Source organism: Heloderma suspectum, chromosome 4, assembly GCF_057233095.1.
Source record: "Heloderma suspectum isolate Gila_16-S chromosome 4, 16-S_ref, whole genome shotgun sequence".
NCBI lineage: Eukaryota > Metazoa > Chordata > Lepidosauria > Squamata > Helodermatidae > Heloderma > Heloderma suspectum.
The window spans coordinates 192,326,257-192,343,554 of record NC_139461.1 but is presented as its reverse complement, the minus strand read 5'-3'; the positions used below and the strand labels follow the sequence as shown (position 1 = coordinate 192,343,554).

Below are 17,298 nucleotides of genomic sequence, written 5' to 3'. Positions count from 1 at the left end.
AATAACCAGGCCCAACTCTGCTTAGCTTCTGAGATCAGATGGAATTGGGCATGTTTAGGGTGCTGCTGTGGCCCCTTTTAACTGGCACATGCCTGCCACCAAAATCAGCTTGACTGCCTCTCCTCCTCTTTCTTTCCCACCTGCTATGTTTTCCTTGGAACAAGAAAGCATCCCAGCATGCATTTTGGATTATGAGATGTCAGCTGTGGAAACTGGAGGAGGAGAGGCAATACTGCTGATTTTGGTAGCAGCCATGTGTCTCCTGTAACATCTAGTTCCAGCCTAAGAAACACATTGGATTCCTGCATTATTACTAAGAAATAATAACCCACATAATCCAACTTCATATGGAAATCCCTAAAGCATTTTGAAAAGGCTATGGGAAATCTCTAGAGATTGATCTAATCACATTGACAGCATTGCTTCTCTTCACTGACTTTCTCTGAAATAATGAATTACTATCCAAAGTAAAAAGACATTTCTGGAAACTGCTGTTTTGTTTTAGATCCAACTCAGGCTATAAAAATAATGCATGTAAAGCACTTGAGAGTTTCCCCATTCAATGCATTTTCCCTGGAAGATGTGATTTGATTATTTTTATCTGTCACCGAACATTACACTAAGCACACCATTAAAGTTATGACACAACAAGATGAAAGAAAACAGTAATGGAAATATTTTATAGCATGTGGAAATCAATAGCTGGAAGGTTTTTCCAGTTGGGTTAAATCCACATGCAGTTGAAGAGTGTAATAAATCTTGAGTTTTGTTGCCCATAGAGCCATCTTCAAGATATCAGAATAATTATTAGTTTTATTATCTGACTCAGGCTGAAATTTGATACACACTTGCCTGGAAGTAAGTCTCATTGAACTGAATGGGACTTACTTCTAAGTAGACATGTACAGGATTGCGTAGTCAGCCACTCATAGCTGCCTGTGGATACTTTCTCAATTCATTTAGCTCATTTCCTTTACTCCCTCTCTTAGAATATATGTTGCATCACTGCTCTTGCCCCTCAGATCCCTGCTAAATGTCTACTTCTTCAGTCAACTCTGTTCTCTATTTTGTTTTCCCTCTATCCATATAAGCAACAACAAAGGTAGTCCTATGCAAACTTACCTGGCCGTAAGTCCCATTGAACTCAATGGGGCTTATTTCTGAGTAGACATGCATAGGATTGCACTATCACTGTTATTCCTTCTCACTAGGGAGCCCTAGGAACTGTAGCTCTGTGAGGGGGCAAAGGATCTAACAGAATTCTCAACACATTCAACGAAGTAAAGTACCCACGGGGAAGCAATAACAGCCAGGAATGTGCAAAAACCACATTATACTGTAGTGCAGATATACACTAAATAAATACTGGCATATAGGCATTTATTACTATAACTCATTCTTTTGTTTCTCATTTTGATATTTCTTCCCTTGTTTAACCTTAGGCCCAGCTCATAAGAACTAGCTCTAACTCGTGCATTTAGCTGCTCATGCGAAATGTCTACTCAAGCAAGGGGAGAGCATATATTTCTTGAGACCCACCAAACTGAATGCAGCCCAACAGCAGCTCACAGTGGACCCCACATACTTGTTTTTGCTGCCTGCCTGGGACTGCAAAACTGGAGCAGGGAGCGAGCTTATCAAGCATCTTACAGACCAAAACACTTAGGAGGTCTTCTGTATTTAACATGAGGGTTCATAAATTGTGTAGGCCTGCCATAACAAATGAACATATCAAACCATCTTATAATGGTTCAGACCACTGGTCCTTCTAGGCAGGTATTATAGACTCTGACTTGCAGTGGCTCTTCACGGTCTGAGGTAGGGGTCTTTCCCATCCCAGCCACACAAAATCCAAGATTGAATCTGGAACCTTATTATATGCAAATCATGTGTTTTACTACTGAGCTATTACCCTATAGAGCTCTAGACTTCTTAGTAGGGATATCCAGTGCTGGGACATCCAGTTCTATTTTGGCTCGATAGAGTTCTGCTGCATGTGTGACTCACATTGCATCTGTGAGCCAAGATGCAGGCTGTTCTCTGAACTCCAGGAACTTTTTTGCGCACTGGGGGAGGGGGGTGTTCTGCAATTTGCACACATTTCTAAGCAATTTGCATAAATTACAGATGAATTTGCACAAAGTTGGCCATACTTTGTGCAAATCTGGCCATGATTTGTGCAAATTGTTCAGAAATGTGTGCACAATGGAGAACCTTCCTGCCTCCCCCCACACCAATGTGCAAAATTCCCAGAAAATCTAACAATTGGCTTGACTCGCTGCAGATCGAGTCAGGCGTTGCAGCAGGAACTGACATGAAGTGTGTGTGTGTGTGTGTGGGGGGCAAACCTAGGAAAACCCATCAACCTCCACCCCCAAATGGATTTCTCCAACATCTCTACTTCTAAGTCACAGAGTATGAATTCTCCACAACTCATTCACCACTCAGAAGGAGGCACATAGCATCCTGAAGAAAGAAAGGGATACAAAGGCAATCAACCATTTTCTGCACTGCAGTGGCATAAATGATTCGGATTCTCACCCCTCCACATCCATTGCAAATCCTGCTCTGACCAGCTGTGAAATTACCTGGCCAGGAGAAGCATCAGTATCCATTTCTTCAACATAATGATTAATTTAGTCTGATTTATTCTTTTCATTTATTTATTCATGCTCACTTGGGAATAAGACCCATTGACCCATTGGGGCTTACTTCTGAGTAGACATGTATAGGATTTGACTATTAATTGATTATATGAGTCAATGAAAAACATCTGATCAACTAAAAACATGCCCCAAGTACTTGTAAAAGCTGCAGCTGGCAAGCATCATCTTAAAACAATCCCCCCACCCTTCTCTCACACGCAGAAGGGAATACTTCTTCTAAGATGTTGCCTCTTATGGCAACTTAATGTAAAACAATGACATGGTCAGGTAATTTTACATGACAACATCGTGTAAAAAAGAAAAAGACATATTTTTGATTCATATCTATTGGTTCATTCAATATGCAAAATTAATTGATTGATTAATGGATAAATCAGCTAAAACCCATACAATACTTTAACAGCCCTAATACCTATCCACTTAGATGATCAGATTGCATCTGATGAAGATGCTCCAACCCACAAAAGCTTATGCCACAGTAAACGTCATTAAGGTGCTATGAGACACTTTGTTGTGATTATCTGGTTTTACTCATTCTAAATTTCCTAAGCTTTGGATTGGAACATAAGAGCAATTATCAGTAAGGCTGTGCACTTCTTCGGCCCAAAGCCCAAGCTCCAGGTCAAAGCAGGGTCCTTTGGGCCACTTTGGCCTGCCTCCAAGGTGAGGCGGAGGGGGCCCAAAGCGGCCCAAAGTGAATTGGGTCGCTCCGAAGAGCTTCAGTGTGCTTTGGAGCAATCCAGAGGCCCAGCCAGCTATCTTGTTGTTCCAGGGGGCGGGAGAAGCTATTTTCAAAATGGTGACTCCCTGTATTCCAGAAATACAGGGAGTCGACATTTTAAAAATGGCTCCCTCCATTCCCCAGGGATATGTTCAGAGGGCCTAGGAGCTGGTGGTGGCAGCGGCTCCCTCAGCAGCACTAGAGGAAGCCCACCCTCGGTGCGAGCTGCCACCGCTGGCCTCACTCGAGCCTTCACAGGCTTCCTGCAAGCAAGGAACCCATGAAGACTTGAACAGAGGGATGAGTCGGCCTCCAACCGGGCACCCTCCCCTCTTTGTAAGGAAGGGACAGAACGAAGTTGGTGGGCAACTCCTCATGCCTGTCCAATCTGCATGGTCTCCTTCCATCAAGGAAGGAGGCCATGCAGGCCTGAGAGGTGGCTGGTGCCTCCCACCAATTGCCCATTCTTTCCCTCCTTGCAAAGAGGGCAGAACAGGCAGCTGGTGGGCTGAGACGGGCAGCGGTGTCTCCCTCAGCAGTGGCTTCCCTGGTAACAGCAGCCTCCCCCCACAGGGAACAGGGGCTCAAGTAAGGAGTTGGAGGCTGGGAGCTGTGTGTGTGAGGGGGCGAAGTAGGATTTGGATGTCCGAATCCCACTTGGGCTTCATAGGCCAAAGCGATTCCCCCCTCCCCCGAATCAGCCCAAGCCAAATCAGGCCCACCTCCGAAGCCACGAAACGGCCTCCAAGTTGGATTGGGGGGGGGGGGTCCATACACAGCCTTAATTATTAGCACCAGGAAGTTAAATATTCAATTCCTCCCCCACACACACACACAAGGAATCAAATGAACATTTCTTCCAGCAAAGATTCACATTTGACTGAAATGACAACTCTCCTAACATTTCCATCATGTTCATTTCCAGTACTTTAACTGTGTACTAGACCAAACAGGTTAGACATCTAAATGGCTTTTTACTTCAGTGTCACTGCAATTTCTCATGTGCCATTTCAGGGTCGCCTTTTGAAATTTAAAGCCCTAGATGAGGAACATGGATCAAGTTCAAATAATGAAACTGGATATGGTTTACATGTTCTGCTCCTAGCTATCAGTGATGCAATTTCTTTGTTGAAATTCATAAGCATGGAGCTTCAAAGTGGTTTTTTTCTAAAAATAAAATTAAAATGGGCAAAAACAAAATATTACTTACAGGAGGGCCATCAGTACCAGGAAGTCCAGCAAGGCCAGGCTTGCCCTGAGGTCCCTGAAGAGAGATGAAGAAACACTTTTGAGAAACCAATCAAAGATAAGGCTTCTCAGGCTGCAAATGTCTGCAAGCAAAAGATTACTTATGAACAAAGTGAAAATACAATCAGTAAGAAGAAGATAATACTCCAACATACAGACCTAGTGAAATTCATTTTGAACTTAGCATCCAACTGAAAGCTTGGAGATCTGTCATTTGGACATGGATGGCCCAAATTCACAATCAGTGGAAGAGTTAACTCATAAGAACATGTTTTATTACATTTACATCTATTTATTCATTACAGAATTTCTATCCCACTCTTCTTATCTAAAATGGAAATGTTAATCAAATGTCTGACATTTCGTGAATGTCAATATTCACATGTGAGTGGTGACAATCCCACATATATTTCTGTGAATGTCTAAAAACAGATATATATTTCCCCAGTTTTAGACAGATATCAGTGGGATTATATATCAGTCTCATTAAGATGTGTGGACATTCACAATTTTTTCCCTAGGATCAGCAATATTCATAGATGAATTTTGATATTTACCAAATGTAACTGATACTGTCATAAAAACCACTCGTATAAAATCTACAGAATCGTAAGGCAACAGTATACAGTTGCACAGCCTCAGAAAAATGCCATTCTGGACAAAATAATTGTCATTCACCTGTGAAACTTATACATTACAGCTAGGAAACCAGAGAGACCTCTTTCAGAAGGACATTCCACAGCAACAACAAAAAGCCCTGTTCTGTACATGCATACACACACACACACACACACACACACTGAAGATCTTCATTTGTGGGAAGATATCATACAGTAAAAGAGCGAGCCCAAAAGGGAGTTGTTTTTGTAGAAACCTTTATCAGTGCCTAAAGGCTTCTCCTCTTTTGCTGATTGGGGGTGGGGGGATCACTGCAAAGGGAAGTGAAAGTATTCTGAGTGTTAATGAAATACAGTCAGCTTTACCCTCACTTTAAACAGACTTAGTTTTCTCTTAGTGATGTCAGCACATTGCCAAATCTGATTAGCTATGTAGTGTTGTGACATCATCACATCTACTACATGATCCCTGATTGGCTTGGATCACTCAAAGTTGTATAAAGGAGAGATATAATTGATGCCAAACCAGCAGCAAATGGCTGTATGGAGGATACAAATAGGAAGGTGCTATTATGCTCATGTCCTACTTGTAGGCATCCCATAGGTATCTGTTTGGCCAATGTAGGAAAAGAATGCTGGACTAGATAAGCCTTTGGTTCTTATGTATGAGAAATCATGAGGTACATTTGAGAAACATGTTATTTTTTACAAGTAGAAAATTCAGGATAATATTTAGGAGGCTAAGAAAGTATGTGCCTAAAAGTGGATCATAGTGCTGACCAAAGATAGTGCATACCTAGCAATACATACAAAAAAAATGAGGCAGAATCAAAGAGAAATAAGTTATTGTGCTCATTATTAAAACTAGTCCCCATGGAAGTTTTCTGTTATCTCAGGTTGGCACTGTAGTGTGCATTTAGGAGCATGGGAAATGTCCCAGGATGGCATTTGAGACATTTCCCGTAAGACACTCCTGTGCTGACCAAGGAAATCAGCCATGTTCTATGTGTCTGTGACAGTGATGTGAGAGTGACAGGAGTCCAGTGCCAGTTCAAGACCCCACACATACGCAGCCTAACTGCCGAAACTAAATGCGCTTAGAAGTGCACCTGATTTCCAGTGTACAGACCCTGCCAGGATGTGTTCTAACACAGAGAAAAGAGGTGAGAGAGAACTGTTTTATCCAAATAGCCAGACTCATTTTAACACAGAGAGCGACAGAGCTCAGGGCTGGCTGCCTAGTGCCTAGTGCCTGCTGGCTTGATTTTCCCTTCAACATATAAAAGAAACTTTATTCTGAGGGCCATTTGTAATTATCACAGGACAGAAAGTAACTTTTGGATATTAACTATTTTCCCATACAGACAACCTTGCATTCTAATACAAATCCCCTCAGGAGACTGGAGACAGAAATCCTTGAAATTAAAATGAATGAATACATGAATTAATGTAGGTATGAATGGCTGAACTAAGGATATGCATAGAAAGGACTCTAGCTTCCCAATTTCACACCTTTACTGTGAGTCAGATAGTTAACAGAAAAGTATAGAAATGTAGTGTCGGCTTTCAGGTTTCCTGGGAATAAGAAGTTCCCCCTCTGAACAAATTTGTATTACAAAAAAACCTCACTGAAATTTGAGTCATACAAGTTATAAAGAAAACCAGAAGATCAAATTAAAACAAGCAACTAATTATCAGACCAGAGGACACAATATATGCTGTATGGTTCCTTCCATGGAGGCTTCATTTCTAGTGCATCCCTGGAGCAACCTAGGAAGCAATGCCCAAAGGCTCCTGTCCACTTCCTAGGACACTCTAGAAAGGGGGCTTCTATAGCAGGAACCATAGAACCCATTCCTAGAATGTTTTTCCTTTTTTATTTCTCCCTCAGTTTTTTCTGAAAACATTCTGGGTAACAGAGTGTGGGATGTCAGGATCCTTCAGCAAGAGAGTGGATTAGAGGAGGGAGAAGGGCTAGGAACAAAGATTCCGGGATGGCTGGGTAGTTTAAGAGCTGAGGTCCTGGGGAGGAGTGTTGGTTTTATCTCATCAAAGCAGCTGCCAGGCCTCTGAAACACTCTTGGGTAGGAGTTGCATTTGAGTGAGCAAGTGAGTGAGTAAGTGGTGTGTGTGAGCGTGTGTGCGAGAGAGAGAGAGAGGTGTATGTGTGTGTGCCAAGTGTATGTTTGATGTTTTATGTAAGTTGTATGTGAATGGATGTGCATATACCCCCCATTCCAGCCAATGCGGCCCTTGGGGCCAAAAGGTTGTGCAGTCCGCTGTAACAGCACTAAACAGTTACAACAAGATCAGATCCAAACATGCTAGGGAGCCAAATTCCTAGTGCACTCAATAGCTGTTTTGCTGTAGGGTGTCATATTAGAATATATATCCAGACAAAGAGGTTAAAGGTAGAAAAGTGTCTTTTAAAAAACTTTGTAGCAATCAAAGGAAGCAGAACTGAAACTGGCATTTCAAAATGGCCGTCTTTCCTGAAGCTGTGAATTCAAGATGAGGTGGCAGAGAGCACATTCTGGGGCCCTGAATTTTTGACAGCTGAAAGGCACTGTCGGACTCTCATGATGGATCATGGGAAGCATCTGTTGTGTGTTCTACAATCTTCCTGGAATAACATTGTTGCAAGCCAAAAATAAAGGCATTGTTGTTTTTTTCTAATAAATGTTCTTAACCCCCTCCTTGGTAACAGAGATATTTAAAGCACTTCAAAGATATAAAATGTGGAAGGAGAAAGGGAGGAGGAGGAGGAGGAGGAGGAGGAAGAGGAAGAGGAAGAGGAAGAGGAAGAAGAAGAAAGCTAATGTGGTTTAAAATATGCTACTGATATGAACATTTGAAATAAAAAATATTATTGCACAGAGAAAGAACAAGAAGCAAGCAAAAATCTCCATTAGGTTAATATCATTGTGGGGAAAATTAGCTGTATTACTAAAAGCAGGAAAGTGGAAAGAAATAGTAGATAAAAAGAAGTAAGGGTGAGGAGAGAAATAACATTATTGTGCTTATATAACTAAAATCATATCAGTAGTTCTGCTGCCTGACTCCGTGTAAACATAGCTGCTTATGTTATTATGAACTAATTCTGTGGACACATTGATGTTGATCCAGTGAATTATTATGAGCATAGGATATCCCATGCAGACAGAGGTCCCCAGTTTACAATGGCTTTCCCATTAATTCTGGTAGGAACAGTGGGTCAGTGTCCAAATAACTTTATTTTGGTGTATCTGCTCAGCCATCCACAGCAAGATATCTCTGGAAGCTTACAAGCAAGATAGGAAGGTGATGGCCATTCCCTCTTGTCTGTCCCCAGCATTTTATATTCACAGGTATACTGCCTCTGAACATGTGGGTTCTATGAAACTCTCATAACTAAAATCATTAATAAGCCTATCCTCTATAAATTGTGGCCCAGCAAATAGTCTAGGAGAAGCCAATGCTGTTGCACTGTTGAGGCTACGCAGGCCTTGACCTGATCTGTTCTTGGACAGGAGACACCTAAGAGATCCATCTAAACTCCTCTGAGCTTCCTAGAGGCAGGGTGGTTAAAGCACAATTAATGAATTAATGTAGTGGTTCATGCCAAGAAGAGCAAATGTGGGGATCTGTATCAGGATGTTTGTTTCAGTGGCACAAATTCCTCCACTGCAGGTAAAGGGGGAGGTGGAGGAGGAGGAGAGAAATTGTCACAGAAACGTAAGACACTGGCTTAGAGCACGTCATAGTCATATGGTTGGTCCATCTAGCCCAGTATTGTTGTCTATACTGAAAGGCTTTCCCAGACCAACCTAGATATGCTAGGAATGAAACCTGGGACCTTTTTCATGCAAAGCATGTACTCTACCACTGTGCTTGAGCCTTTCTCCATATTGAGCAATTATGAATCAGCTGTGCGGTCGTAGGGGAAGAAAACGTGCAATTGCTACTTGAAACCCATTTTAGTAAAGTGTTTTAACCATACACACCCAAGAACTTTTGACCCAATCCACTGGTTACTCAGCAATGGAATGCCACTTACTTTTTCACCAGGAACTCCAATTGGGCCTTGTGGACCTGGAAGCCCCTGTTAAAAAGAACCAGGCTGTAAGAAATCAAATACAACTGTAGACATATTTTCCCTATTTAGATCCCTCATTAAGATTGTTTAAAAAGTCCCCTTTAGAGAACACACCCAGAGAGAGCAGGAGGTTTGTGAGAGCTTTTACACTGGCTACTCTCCTGGCAGTGAATAAGTAATATGATCCAGTACAGAACCCTCCGACAGGTGTGGCTGTTCTTGCTGGCATGCAGGGAGCTCTGAATGAGTCTTTTTTTTTACTCCAAAGGAGGAGAAAGTGTGTGTTTGGGGGTGGGGGAGTAGTGAGGGGGTTTCTGTTCAAACTTGATTTAAAAAATGTCTCCCACTTGCAGGGGGAATATTTTCAGGATGGTTCATGAAAACCTAGAAGCAAGAATAAGCTCACAGAAAGGCGGAAAGTGCACACCAACACCCTTCTTGCTCTATCTCTTTTATATTTTCTTAAATGGAAAGGTCACGGATTATGGGTTGCTGAGCACTTACTTGTGGACCTGGAATTCCTTGCTGGCCAGGAGGTCCTGGTTCCCCTTGAGGGCCCTGTTGTGTAAGAAATACACAGAGAGAACATTTGTTTGGGGCAAACACATTGACACACCCTTTACTGTCATTATAGTACTACCAACACCACTTCTAAAAGCTCCACTTATTTTAACTAACTTGCTCTTCAGTATTTTTTGTCCCCTGATGACAACTTGAAACAGTATTCATGATGGGCCAATAATTGTATGCCCTCACTAGTGCCCCAAATCAACAGATACAGAGACAGATTCACTGACGTCTCAAAGCAAGGATAAAACACAGTCTTTATCCTGCTGTATCTGAGGAGCATGCAATTAGGGTTAAGATACTGAAGGTGCTCATGTGAGAATCAGGGACAATTTCTTCAGTTATTAATTCTGAAGTCCTCTGAAAATGTTATCTTTCTCCTGTAAAAAACAGATCAACTTACCAAGTTTCCTTTGGGGCCCTGTGGGCCATCAACTCCTGAGATTCCCTACATTGAAAAACAGAGCAAAATTAAAACTGGTCACAGACATACTTGTGGGGAAATTAAAAACATAAGCTTCTGCATTTCTTTAAGAAATACATACAGGCTGTCCTGGAGGGCCAGGAGTTCCTCTTGGGCCGAGTAATCCTCGCTGACCCTGTGGAAAAATATAACTCTGATTAGGCCTTTGGTTCACAAAAGTCAGGAGAAGACGTTATAGTCGACAGAGGGCTCCAGGAAGGCCCAGTGAGAGTGTCAGACACTAAGCAGTTCTATAGTCTCATCCTGCCAATTCCCGAGTCAAGTAAGAGTTCAGCACACCTCCCTTTCCTGTCTTCTACAATGGGAAGACAGCATCTGGAATGGGAAAGGACCATCCTGCTCAATCTCAAGTAGGATTTGGTCTTAGTCCCTTCCCATTACCTTCATCCTTATGGGGGAAAGTGCAAATGGCACAGGTGAAGCAGGATCATGCCAAAGTCTCCTGCAGGATGTTTGTTTGTTTGTTTATTAAAAGCATTCACAGATCACCTTTCTGCCCTTCACCAGGGCACTCAAGGAGATGTACAATTTTAAAACACAAGACAACAATGCAACAACAACAAAACCAAGTCGAAATAGAAGCACAACAGACCAGTATTTTATACAAATCAGATAGCGACATTAAAATCCATCCAAGGCCTGGCAAAACTGCAGTTTTTACTGCCTTTCTTTCTTTCTTTCTTTCTTTCTTTCTTTCTTTATTTTTTCATTTCATTTCATTTCTATACGGCCCAATAGCCGAAGCTCTCTGGGCGGTTCACAAAAATTAAAACCAAACAGCACACAATAAAACAATATAAAATATATAGAACATTAAAACCACATCTAAAACCTCCCTAGAGAGAAAGTTTAAAGGTGGGGCTGCTGCTATAGAAAAGGCCTTTGTACCCACCAGCCTAACCTCTCTTGAGGATAGGACATATAACAGGGCAAATTAAAGAGGATTGCAAATTATGAGTGTGTTCATATGGAAGGAAGCGGCCGTTCAGATATCCTGGCCCCAAGCTGTTTAGGGCCTGAGAGATCAAAACCACCTTGAATTGGGCTCAGGAACAAATAGGAAGCCAGTGTAGTTAGTGCAAGTCCAGTGGTCTGTTCAGCACATGCCAGATAATAATCTGGCTGCCACATTTTGCACTAGTTGCAATTCCCAAACACTTTTCAAGGGCAGCGCCCACATATAGCTCATTAAAGTACTCTAAATGAGAGGTGATTAAGGTATGGATCACGGAGGCCAGATCCTCCTTCCCCAGGAAAGGATGGAGCTGGAGCACCAGCCAAAGCTGGGCGAAGGCACTCCTGGCCGCAGCAGCCATCTGGCCCTCCAGGCGCAATGCTGGATCGAAAAGCACCCCCATGCTGTGAGCCTGGTGAACCTGGACTGCAACCACATCCAGGTCAGGCTGCATCACCAATCCTGGATTGGTTTCTCTGCTAACCAAAAGAACCTCTGCCTTGTGTTGACTGAGCCTCAATTTGTTCACCCACACATCCAGTCCCACACTGCAGACAGACACTGGCACTGCACTTTCACAGCCTCCTTGGCATGAATAGAAAAAGAGACCCAGTGACCTGACGAGACCCAACCCCAAAACTCAGGATGACCTTCCCCAGCAGCTTCATGTAGATGTTAAAAAGCACAAGGGACATAGTCCCCCAGCACCACCTTCTGGGAATGTTCAGCCAAAAAGGACCTTAACCACCTCAAAAAAGGGCTCCTGAATCCCATGTCAGCCAAACACCCTAGAAGGATAACATCATAAATGGTATCAAATGCCACTGAGAGGTCCAGTAGAACCAACAGAGATGCATTCCTTCTGTCTAATTTCTGGCAGAGATCGTCCACCAAAATGACCAAGGCTGTTTCTGTCCCCAAACCACGCCTGAAAACATGTTGGAAAGATCTGAATAATCACCTTAACCCAAGAAAGTCTGGAGTTACATTGCTCATTCAAAGACCTTACTTAGAAAATATGGTGGTGGAATCCAAAGAAGGTAGTTTTATTTAAAGGCTTGCAGTTGCATCCACTTCTTTTAGAGGAGAGAGAACATACATATCCCTCTTTTACAGAAGTGTTTACAACCTCCACCAGCCAACTGTCCAGCCCTTCTCTGGCACCTCTTATTAGCCAGGATGGGCATGGGTCTAGTAAAGGAGGCCTCCTCCAAGCAACTTGTCCACATCTTCAGGCTGAACAAAATGAAACTCACCCATCAAAATTGGGCCAGCAGTTGCCTATATTACCTCATAATAGTCTGCTCTAAATGTGGAGTCCAAATCGGCGTGGATACAAGTGATTTTACAACAAGGTGTTTGGTAATTCATCACCATGGGTTTCCAAAAGCTCCTCCTCACTATCCTGGAGTCTAGATGTAATAACCCTTTAGCCACCCAAAACAACTCTGCTAGATAACACTGTGCTGACACAATGAAGGCAGAGAAAAACAACTTCTTTGATGCCCTCACTGCCACAAAGTAGGCCATAAAATGGGCTCTAACCCATCTTTGATCAGCTTTGCCCTGAGCCTTTCTCTACTATTAGTCTAATCATCTGTCCAAGTACTTCATTGCTCTGAGCTCCTCAGAAAACCAAGGAGCCCTCACTCTATGCCCAAGCAGCGGGCATTTAGGAACAATTGTGTCAACTGCCTGGGTCATCTCCCCATTCCACAGGTCAACCAAGACTTCAACAGCATCACCATCTCTGGCTTTCGTTGATTTGTTCCAAGCTGTATATGCACAACATGCTGAAGACCTTTGTAGACTTCATTTACACGTCTCATCTACATTCTCAGTTTTATTTTTGTATCACAAAACCAGTTACACTACTCAGTCTGGAATTATATCTTACAGGAGTACTTAAGTGACCTAGTGGATAAATTTTCAAAGGCAAAAATGGGTATTTAGAGACAAAGCTTCCATTGAAAATCAGTGGGATCAAGGGATGCCTGTGTGAAAATATCACAGAGGCCATTCTGAGAGCAGTTTGGCAAAGTCACTCATTTTTTCTGGAATTGATCCCAGCTCAACCTTTAGCTCACTAAAAGGCTCTGGTGAAATCCCTATTAAGATTTCCTTCTCCTGATGGAAATGCATGCACACTAGGAGGTCTTCCTCCTCCCCACAGGTATTCTGTGACTAGTAGTCTCAACACCGAGCAGGAGTAGACATTCCACCAGAGCCTGGGGATTGCCCACCTCCATCTTGCTTCCCATGCCCCAAATTTGAAATTTCTGGACATTGAGGCAGGGGAAAGAAGCAGCTCACAGGATTAAGATGAGCACAGACTCTGTGAGTAGGGTCCATGCCTGCCTCAATCCAGCTCACAAACGCTGTCCCTTTCTCTTATACTACTTGGAGAACATGTTGTACGATTAGATGTGCATGCATGCACACCTGTTCACAAGTACACCCTATGCATGTAATCTATCCCTTGCACACACAAAAGCCTGAAAAGAAGCAAGAAAACAAGTTTATGTAGGTGGGGTGTGCATGCATACAAAGGTACATATATAAAGCACCCAGTTAAAGTCAGTCATTTATTTCCTTAAAACCATGGATTAGTGTGCCTGATACTAAGCATGGCAGAGAGATGAAGGGTCACTCCTGCAAATCAGCTTGGGACTATGTGAACCAGTCCAAAAACTTCAGAATACGTTACAGACATCGTAGACAAGGCAGGGTTGTTAAATTATACATTTACGTCAACAAATCCTAAACGCTTCAGAAAAAAAATGATCAGGGTCATTTCTATTTTCACTCGTCAGAGTGTGTCTGTAAGTCATGCCTCTAATAAAATTCTAGCGGCTGAAGGACCATCTTCGCCCATATCAAGCTTCCCGCACTTCGAGATCAGCACTGAAGGCCCTACTTGTCTGCTTGCCTGTAAGAGCAATGAGGCTGCCAGCCATGACCTTCTCAGTAGCGGCCCCCCACTTGTGGAACTCTGTTCCAAGTGATGACCACCAGACACCATCATTTCCAGACACCACCATCAAGTGGGCCCTAAAGACTAGCCTGTTTATCTTGGCCTATAATTCAGTTAGGGCTCTACTGGGGCCACTGCGTGTATAGTGCTGTCTGGTTTTAAATGTTCATTTTGATTTTATCATTTTAAAATTGTTCTTATCATTGTTTTATTGTGTTTTGTGTTTTTAAGTTTTGCTGTACACTGCCATGGGAGGGTTTACCATGAAAAGCAGCTTTTATAAATAACAAATAAAAAAATAAACCCATGCATATTCTTAAATAAGACAGACATACTTGGAAGCCCAGAAGAAGGAAAGATGAATGATTTTGTTCACTTTCTTTAGGAACACTTCAGTAAGCAAAACAGTAGTGTTTGTAGGACCTTTTATGGACAAAGTCGGTATAAATCAGGTATGTGGGCTGAATTTGTCCCTTAGGTATATTTCATTCAGAAATGATCCCCCCAAAATAGAGCATACCTTTGCAAGGACAAATAGATTCACAAAAGAGATCTTCCTCGGCTAAAGCACACAGCATATGCAATCAATACACACTGAGAGTAGTGAACAATAAGAAAGCTCTGCTTACAGCTTCACCTGGGAGGCCTCTTGGTCCAACCTCTCCATCTTCTCCCTGTTATCAAAACAAATCAAAGGGTTAGTGTGTGGAATAAACACTTCCTTTAGATTTGAATGTATATGCTGGGAGGGAGGGAGGGAGGGAGGGAGGGAAGGAAGGAAGGAAGGAAGGAAGGAAGGAAGAAAGAAAGAAAGAAAGAAAGAAAGAAAGAAAGAAAGAAAGAAAGAAAGATCCTGGGAATAACATACTCTCATTCCATCTTCACCAGGCGCACCAGGAGGTCCTTGCGGTCCACGATCTCCCTGGAGATAAGACAAGAGAAACCATGTTAAAATTACACTTTGGGGAATTGCTATGATTGTGTGCTGATGCACATATAATAGGAAAGTGGGATCCAAGCAAACACTTGAGCTTCGTTCTGTCATGTCATAACATATCTGCACTAAACAGATACAAATCACTGCGCTCTATATCACGTCACAGAGACTTCCATTCAAGACCTGATTTAAGCTATTGGCCACAGTCCAACATAGACTTAGGCATGCTTAAGCCTATTGAAATCAGTGGGCTGAAGTGTGTCTAACTCTGCGCTTGAGTGTGCTCAGCATTTATTTAGATTTCTAATAAACAAAGGGCAATATTGAAAACACTGCATAATTCATATGCTTCCACATTTCCTGGCCTTGCTCATGAGCTGCCAGAAATGTGAGCAATTATATGGCTGAGCAAATATGCTAGCATTATCATGGATATATTAGGAGAGATTTACACACACATGTTCATTGCTTGGTGACTGCAACATCAAATGATGGTTTTTCATACGTGAGTGAACCATCATTGATTTAGCACTGCAGATAGAACTTTCCGTATCACCTAACATCATCTCAAGCACGGTGCTTTTCAACAGAAGCAGTTCACACACATTCATCTGCCAGTTATTTGGCTGGTTCAAACACGATGCCAAACCATAGTTTTGTGTGACAAGAACAAGCCACACTAAACTAGGAGCCTCAAGTTCACATACTCCCCCCCTCCTCTGGTGCAACCCCAACAAGGAGTTCGGAAGCTTTCCATTCCATTTTTGTTTAACCATGCCTTGCTGTGTCAACTGAACTGAGCTTGGCAAACTGTGGTTAATCTTAACTAATTTCATTCTGGGGGAGAATTTCATTTAGCCTGCATTTCTAAGAGAGCCAGCCTATTTCATACTTCCCAGACAAATATGCAGATTGGAACGCAACTGTCCTTCAGACTGTGCATTCCTACAAATTTTGTGATGCAGTTTTTGACTCAGAAATTGTGTACGAAAGTGCATATGTTCAGGAAAGATGAATACACAGACACTGTGTATTCATCTTAGGGGACATTGTGAAAAAAAATGCATATGTTAGGGGAAACTGCATCCGAAAATAAATGTGAATTTATTTTGGTGCTTTTAATAGACAGACACACACACACACATTACACACACACACACACACACACACACACAGTAGACGGAAGCAAAAATTAAAGGGAATGCATATGACTGAGAACCTGACACGGGCTGGAAATAGCCGGATTTATCCCTCCCTATGGCTAGTTCCACCACATAAGCCAATTTTAAACCACAGTTACTAAAGGTGGCTTGTTTAAACTAGCCATACATAAGATTAGCTACAGTTTCAGGTCTGGAGGACACGGAACACTGTGGTTAAGTAAAAATAGAAGCAGAAACTTCTGAGCTCCTCCTCATGACTGTGTTGGAGGTGGAGAGGGAACGGGAGAGAGGACAAGCCCAAGACTCACTGCAGCTCATTCTCCTCATGCCAAACTATGCTTTAGTGTGAAGTTCAAACATAACCATTAAATGTTGAGTAATGCAGTGCTAAGAAATCAAGCACTGCACTTGCATATGGACCGGCCCCAACTGAACTCAATGAGCAACGTTCTCCAGACTGCACAAGGTTGTATTCTACCTCCAGTCAAAGGAGGCTTGGAATAAAATAGCCTTTCCCATTAAATGCATATTTTGTGAGAAAATGCATTCAAAAGTACTTAAGTTAGTGATGGATTTAAATACAAATGTTGGTGCAAAAATCGCACGTTAATGCAGAAACGACGCGATGGAAGAGACTTGTGCATGAACACACGCGAAATTGACATGGACCAAAAATAGTCCATCCCTGCTTATTTGAATTGTACTTCTTCAGCTGTACTATCCTATACATGTCTACTCAGAAGTAAGACCCACTGAGCTCAATGGGGCTTACATCCAGGAAAGTGGCTGTAGGATCACTGCCGAAGGCTGCAATCCTATATACGGTTACAGGAGGAGAACGGTTTGCCAGATAGAAGCTCCCCTTTGGAATGAAATGGAATTAAAACTTCT

General features: G+C 42.4%; 1 protein-coding gene across 1 annotated transcript in view; it reads right to left on the bottom strand.

The window, feature by feature from the left end:
* COL11A1 (collagen type XI alpha 1 chain) overlaps nucleotides 1-17,298 on the bottom strand; it is a 331,740-nt gene that overhangs the window by 148,843 nt on the left and 165,599 nt on the right. The window contains exons 19-25 of the mRNA XM_084851680.1: nucleotides 15,176-15,229; nucleotides 14,937-14,981; nucleotides 10,440-10,493; nucleotides 10,298-10,342; nucleotides 9,832-9,885; nucleotides 9,289-9,333; nucleotides 4,598-4,651 (exon numbers count right to left, since the gene is read on the bottom strand). Coding sequence (XP_084707806.1) covers nucleotides 4,598-4,651; nucleotides 9,289-9,333; nucleotides 9,832-9,885; nucleotides 10,298-10,342; nucleotides 10,440-10,493; nucleotides 14,937-14,981; nucleotides 15,176-15,229 — 351 coding nt within the window. The remainder of the gene's footprint in view (nucleotides 1-4,597; nucleotides 4,652-9,288; nucleotides 9,334-9,831; nucleotides 9,886-10,297; nucleotides 10,343-10,439; nucleotides 10,494-14,936; nucleotides 14,982-15,175; nucleotides 15,230-17,298) is intronic.